Source organism: Silurus aristotelis (assembly GCF_946808225.1).
Source record: "Silurus aristotelis genome assembly, chromosome: 9".
Taxonomy (NCBI): domain Eukaryota; kingdom Metazoa; phylum Chordata; class Actinopteri; order Siluriformes; family Siluridae; genus Silurus; species Silurus aristotelis.
In genome coordinates this window covers 310001-317500 of record NC_139582.1, presented here as the reverse complement: position 1 = coordinate 317500, position 7500 = coordinate 310001, and the positions used below count along the sequence as shown (strand labels likewise).

The following is a 7500-nucleotide window of genomic DNA, read 5'->3' as shown; positions in this document are numbered from 1 at the left end:
TAACAGTGTGTATTTTGGTGACTGGTTCACTGGGAATAGTTCTGATTATAAAGTCTAATAGCAGCAGGGAGAAAAGATCTTCTGCAGATCAGATCTGCTGCTCAGAGATGAAACAGTTTCATACAGGGGGTGAGAGACGTTCTGCAGTAATGATGATAGTTTAGCTCCCATCCTTCTTCTCCCACCTTCATTACTGTGTCCAGAGGAATCTCCAGGACTGAGCTGAACATCCTGATCAGTTTGTCCAGTCTGCTCTGTCCTCTCAGTATACCTGTGCAGTCCAGTTTGCTGTTCAGATGAACATCCAGGTGTTTAATAGTCCACAATGTTCTTTCCCTGAATGTTCACAGGTGAGAATAGTTTCAGTGTTTATATTACAGTCTGATCCTACAATCATTCAGATTGATTTGTTTCTCATAAATCTACACTCAGTTCTCCAGAATTACAGTGAAAACAGAACTCTAGAAATTTCTGTAATTTAATTCAAATAATAAAAAAATGTAATATCACATGTCCATAAGTATTCAGACACTTTACTCAGTAGTTAGTTGAAGCTCCTTTAGCAGCAGTTCCAGTCTCGAGTCTTTTTTGGGTTTGATGTAATGAACTTTACACACCTGGATTGGGGAACTTCTGCCATTCTTCAGGGCAAATCCTCTCTGGCTGGGGCAGGTTGGATGGGGAGCGTCAGTGGAAGTCACATTCAGGTGTTTCTAGAGATGTTCAATAGGGTTCAGGTCAGGGCTCTGGCTGGGCCACTCAAGGACCTTCACAGAGACGTCACTAATCCACTCCGGTGTCGTCCTGAGTGTGTTTAGGGTCGTTCTCATGTAGGAAGGTGAACCTTCAGCCCAGTCTCAGGTCCTGAGTGCTGTGGAACAGGTTTTTAATTGAGGAGATCTCTGTACATTTTCTCAACCCTGACCAGTCTTCTAGTCCCTGGTTCAGAAAAACATCCCCACAGCATGATGCTGCCATCACCATGCTTCACTGGTAGGATGATCTGGATCTGGAGGATCTCTGGAGCTCAGTCAGAGTGGCCTTCAGGTTCTTGGTCACCTCTCTCACTAAGTCTCTTCGACCCTGATTGCTCGGTTTGGCCGAGCAGCTCTTAGAAGTATTCTGGTTGTACCACACTTCTTATATATGAGAATGATGGAGGTCACTGTGCTCCTGGGAATCTTCAGCAAAGCAGATGTTTTTCTGTATCAGTGGAAATGATTTTAGTATCAGACTGAAACAAAACAAATAATGAAGGTCTGAATTCCTTCTGAATGAACTGTAGATATCAAAGTGTTGAGACTTTAATATATTTAAATGAGTATAGGCTTTAAATATGCTGTGTTGTGTTGTGTAGTGTTGTGTTGTGTAGTGATGTGTTGTTTTATGTTGTGTAGTGATGTGTTATGTTGTGTAGTGTTGTGTAGTGATGTTATATGTTGTGTAGTGTTGTGTAGTGATGTTATATGTTGTGTTGTGTAGTGATGTTATATGTTGTGTTGTGTAGTGATGTGTTATGTTGTGTAGTGGTGTTATATGTTGTGTAGTGTTGTGTAGTGATGTGTTGTATAGTGTTGTGTAGTGATGTGGTGTTATGTTGTGTAGTGATGTGTTATGTTGTGTAGTGATGTTATATGTTATGTTGTGTAGTGGTGTTGTGTAGTGTTGTGTAGTGATGTTGTGTAGTGATGTTATATGTTGTGTTGTGTAGTGATGTTATGTTGTGTAGTGGTGTTATATGCTGTGTAGTGATGTAGTGATGTTATGTTGTGTTGTGTAGTGGTTATGTTGTGTTGTGTAGTGATGTGTTATGTTGTGTAGTGGTGTTATATGTTGTGTAGTGTTGTGTAGTGATGTGTTATATGTTGTGTAGTGATGTGTTATGTTGTGTTGTGTAGTGATGTGTTATGTTGTGTAGTGATGTTATATGTTATGTTGTGTAGTGGTGTTATATGCTGTGTAGTGTTGTGTAGTGATGTGTTGTTATATGTTGTGTAGTGATGTGTTATGTTGTGTTGTGTAGTGATGTGTTATGTTGTGTAGTGGTGTTATATGTTGTGTAGTGTTGTGTAGTGATGTGTTGTTATATGTTGTGTAGTGATGTGTTATGTTGTGTAGTGATGTGTTATGTTGTGTTGTGTAGTGATGTGTTATGTTGTGTAGTGGTGTTATATGCTGTGTAGTGTTGTGTAGTGATGTGTTGTTATATGTTGTGTAGTGATGTTATGTTGTGTAGTGATGTGGTGTTATATGTTGTGTAGTGATGTGGTGTTATATGTTGTGTAGTGATGTGTTATGTTGTGTAGTGGTGTTGTGTAGTGTTGTGTAGTGGTGTTGTGTAGTGTTGTGTAGTGATGTGTTGTTATGTTGTGTAGTGATGTTATATGTTGTGTTGTGTAGTGATGTGTTATGTTGTGTAGTGATGTGTTGTGTAGTGATGTGTTTTATGTTGTGTAGTGTTGTTATATGTTATGTTGTGTAGTGGTGTTGTGTAGTGTTGTGTAGTGATGTGGTGTTTTGTGTAGTGATGTGTTATGTTGTGTAGTGGTGTTGTGTAGTGTTGTGTAGTGGTGTTGTGTAGTGTTGTGTAGTGATGTGTTGTTATGTTGTGTAGTGATGTTATATGTTGTGTTGTGTAGTGATGTGTTATGTTGTGTAGTGATGTGTTGTGTAGTGATGTGTTTTATATGTTGTGTAGTGTTGTTATATGTTATGTTGTGTAGTGGTGTTGTGTAGTGTTGTGTAGTGATGTGGTGTTTTGTGTAGTGATGTTATATGTTGTGTTGTGTAGTGATGTGTTATGGATGTTCAGCCTCCACCTTCCCGTAATAAACACATGAACTCAGGTATGCAGTTTGATGTTCAGCAGTGGAGATGTGTCACTTTCACACCTACGTTCAGTTCAAACCCACATCAGTGTTTGAGGGATGAAAACCTGCACCAGGTGCAACCGATTCCTGAGAGTCCACACGAGCTTGAGTCCAGGAACCCAGTGCAGATCCTCCTGTAGATCTGATACATCACCTGTATGATGCAATACAGATATCTTAAGAGATGATATTAAAAGTGCTGTAATGTGTGTGTGTGTGTGTGTGTGTGTGTGTGTGTGTGTGTGTGCAGGAATCAGCCCTGTATGGTGAGCACATCTGGTTCGAGACCAACGTCTCCGGAGATTTCTGTTACGTCGGAGAACAGCACTGCTACGCCAAGACACTGGTGCGTGTGTGTGTGTGTGTGTGTGTGTGTGTGTGTGTGTGTGTGTGTGTGTGTGTGTGTGTGTGCGTGTGTGTGTGCGTGTGTGTGTGTGTGTGTGTGTGTGTGTGTGTGTGTGTGTGTGTGTGTGTGTGTTTATATTAATATCATTCCAATATAAGCTAATATCCTTAAAGAGATGATAATACAGAGTATGTGAAGAAGAAAGAGACCAGAACATGGTGGAGAGAGAGCGCGAGAGAGCGAGAGAGCGAGAGAGCGAGAGAGAGAGAGAGAGAGAGAGAGAGAGAGAGAGAAAGAGGATGAGAAACAGAGCAGCTTTTGAAAATGGAGTGAAAAAAGATTGAGAGGAGAAGAGATGAACACTGAGGTCACTAAGTTCTAGTTGATAATATCCAGTTAGAGCTCTGTTTCCTCTCCATCTTCACTCCGACTTTTATACAGGAAATAAAAATAAAAGTGTGAGAAAAAGTAACTTTAAGGAGGAACCTGAGCAGTAAAAAGACTGCAGTTACTGTTAGTAACTTCTGTCTGTTCCACACATCTGTACACTAACTTACACATCTGTACACTAACTTACACATCTGTACACTAACTTACACATCTGTACACTAACTTACACATTTGTATAAAATTTTAGACTTAAAATAGTCTAAAATAGACATTCACACATTAGCAATATCTAGTCTTTTGTGAATATTGATTATTTATATATTAATGTTATTATGAATATGTATTTTATATTAATGTACTTTATTATTAAAATTACCAATTTTTCAGATTTTTTAAAAAAAACAGTATTAGAGAGACAGAGCATGTAGGACGTTTTGGAGACAAGGTGAGGGAGGTGAGATTGAGATGGTTTGGACATGTGCAGAGGAGGGACATGGGGTATATCAGTGGGAGAATGCTGAGGATGGAGCCACCAGGAAGGAGGAAAAGAGGAAGACCAAGGAGGAGGTTTATGGATGTGGTGAGGGAAGACATGCAGGTAGTTGGTGTGAAAGAGGCAGATGTAGAGGACAGGGGGGTATGGAGACGGATGATCCGCTGTGGCGCCCTCTACTGGGAGAAGCTGAAAGAAGAAGAAGAAGAAGAAGAAGAAGTTGATGATGATGATAGGGCTCAGAATCACAAGAAACACACTGCCCCCTGGAGGCGTTTTTTATCATTACACTGGTACATTCACCACTCTTTCACTGCTCAGGATCATTTATCCATCATTTTATTTACAAACCTTTTATTTCCTCATTTTTTATAAATATGTAACTCGGAGTGTGAACACAGTAAAAATAAATGATGAAAGTGGTGTAATAGAATAAATAAAAAAGTGAAAATAAAAACAAAAGTAAATACTTGTCTAATAGAATAAATTAATATGAGAATAAGTTGCTTAAATCATTATTTATCAATAAATTAAGGAATAAAAAGTAAAATTAAACTATAAATAAATAAAACAGAAGCAGTGTTTTGTGCTGAGATTTAAAACTTCACTACTTACTGCGTAGGAAACCCACATATGGAGTCTGATGGAGTTTCTGCTGATGTTTTCCTCCATCACTCCTCACATTTCTAACAATGTCTGTGTGTTTATCTGAACTGAATTATGACTACAGGTGTGTGTGTGTGTGTGTGTGTGTGTGTGTGTGTGTGTGTGTGTGTGTGTGTGCGTGTGTATGAGTTATGCGTGGGCGCGCGCGCGCGTGTGTGTGTGTGTGTGTGTGTGTGTATATGAGGTGTGTGTGTGTGTGTGTGTGTGTGTGTGTGTGTATGTATGAGGTGTGTGTGTGTGTATGTATGAGGTGTGTGTGTATGAGGTGTGCGTGCGTATGCGTTTGTGCATGTGTGCGTGTGTATGAGGTGTGCGTGTGTGTCGTGTCAAGTCAAGTTTATTTGTATAGCGCTTTTCACAACAGACATTGTCTCAAAGCAGCTTTACAGAAAACAACAGTGAAGGTGAATGGTGTGCGTTTGTCCCTGATGAGCAGCCGTGGCGACAGTGGCAAGGAAAAACTCCCTTAGATGATATGAGGAAGAAACCTTGAGAGGAACCAGACTCAAAGGGGAACCCATCCTCATATGGGTGACATCAAAAGTTTGGTCATAAATCTTTCAACAATACAGAACAATTTGTGATCATCATAGATCCAGCATCAGCTTCTCCATGCCAGGGCCTTTAAACACTCGGCATCTACTTCTCCATGATCATCCATAGGTCCATAATCTTCACGAGGTGGGACGTGACTGGAGCTGGCCAAACCTCAGGAAGCCTCGGGATGGGGAGAGAAAGAGAAGCAGTGGAGAGGAATTAGCGTAGCTGCTGTTCATGATATTAACAGCACAAGTTGATAATGTGCATGTGATCAGATGTTCTGGAGCACAAGGTTGTGATGTGATGTGTGTGATGTGTGTTATGTGTAGGCTTTGCTAAAAAGATATGTTTTTAATCTACACTTAAACTGGGAGAGTGTATCTGAACCCCGAACACTGTCAGGAAGACTATTCCAGAGTTTAGGAGCTAAATGTGAAAATGCTCTACCACCTTTAGTGGACTTTGCTATTCTAGGAACTACTAGAAGCCCAGAGTTTTGAGATCTCAGGGAGCGTGACGGATTGTAGCGTGTTAAGAGACTGGATAGATACATGGGAGCCAAACCATTTAGTGCTTTATAAGTGAGTAGCAGTAGTTTGTAGTCTATTCGAAACTTAATAGGAAGCCAATGTAGGGACGATAAGATTGGGGTTATATGATCGTATTTTCTTGACCTAGTAAGAACTCTTGCTGCCGCATTCTGAACTAACTGAAGCTTGTTTATTAATGATGCAGGACATCCACCTAGTAATGCATTACAGTAGTCTATTCTAGAGGTCATAAACGCATGGACGAGCTTCTCTGCATCAGATATAGATAACATATTTCTTAGCTTAGAAATATTTCTAAGGTGAAAGAAGGCTGTTTTTGTAACTTGATTGATGTGATTTTTAAAAGATAAGTTGCTGTCTAAAATAACTCCCAGGTCTTTTACCGTTGAACTAGTAGTTACAGAACAACCGTCTAAATGCAGGCTGAGATGCTGGAGCTTCTGTGTACTATTTTTTGGGCCGATGAGCAAAATCTCCGTTTTATCAGAATTTAATAGCAGAAAGTTATGGGTCATCCAATCTCTTATTTCTTCAACACACTCAGTTATGCGAGCTAATTGAGCTGTATCGCCTGGTTTGGATGAAATATATAGCTGGGTATCATCAGCATAACAATGGAAGCTAATTCCATGCCTTCTAATAATATTTCCTAATGGAAGCATGTATATTGTAAAAAGCAGGGGTCCTAGAACTGACCCTTGTGGCATGCCATAATTTACTAGCATTATCCTGGATAGCTCTCCATTTAAATCTACGAAATGGTAACGATTGGACAGGTAGGATTTAAACCAGCTTAATGCCTGTCCCTGAATACCGATGTAATTCTGTAAGCGATCGAGGAGAAGATCATGATCTATAGTGTCGAACGCAGCACTAAGATCTAGTAAAACTAATAGGGAGATGTAGCCTTGGTCTGAAGCTAAAAACAGGTCGTTAGTGATTTTAACTAGAGCAGTTTCTGTGCTATGATGGGGCTTAAAACCTGACTGAAATTCTTCAAAGATATTGTTCTCCTGCAAGTGGTTACATAACTGGGCAGCGACAATCTTTTCTAAAATCTTAGACATAAATGGGAGATTTGAAATTGGTCTGTAATTCGATAGCGTGCTTGGATCCAGATTAGGTTTTTTAATGAGGGGCTTAATAACTGCTAACTTGAGGGATTTAGGGACGTTTTTAAGAACATAATCTTTATTAAAATAATTTGTTTCACATTTACAAATATTTCACAGTTTATTACAGAACAAATACCAGGTGTGTGAAAGTAAAAGTGCAACATGTTTTGCAATTACTTTTTTCTACAAACCCAGATAGAGTATGAAAATGGCACCACTGCTCTACTACATGAACATGGTGTTTCCTTTGTCTGCATTTATCAATAATAATAATATATATATATATATATATATATATATATATATATATATATATATATATATATATATATATATATAATTATTATTTTTTTTTTCATTAAGATCTATGCTAAAATGCATAAAATTCATCATAGGCAGTAGAAGAGAATTTAATCGCAGAAAATGTTCAACAATTTACAGACTGAAGAAAAAAAAAGGTCCATAGATGACAAAAAAAAAAAAAAAAAAAAAAGAATCGGACTATTTTTAGATTTTTCACATAATTTTA

General features: G+C 38.8%; 1 protein-coding gene across 5 annotated transcripts in view; it reads left to right on the top strand.

Moving 5' to 3' along the window:
- The window catches only part of dgkza (diacylglycerol kinase, zeta a), a 165869-nt gene that overhangs the window by 80594 nt on the left and 77775 nt on the right, over nt 1-7500 (top strand). For all 5 annotated transcript variants that reach the window (XM_083550095.1, XM_083550093.1, XM_083550096.1 and 2 more), the window contains one exon: nt 3121-3216. In XM_083550095.1, coding sequence (XP_083406221.1) covers nt 3121-3216 — 96 coding nt within the window. The remainder of the gene's footprint in view (nt 1-3120; nt 3217-7500) is intronic.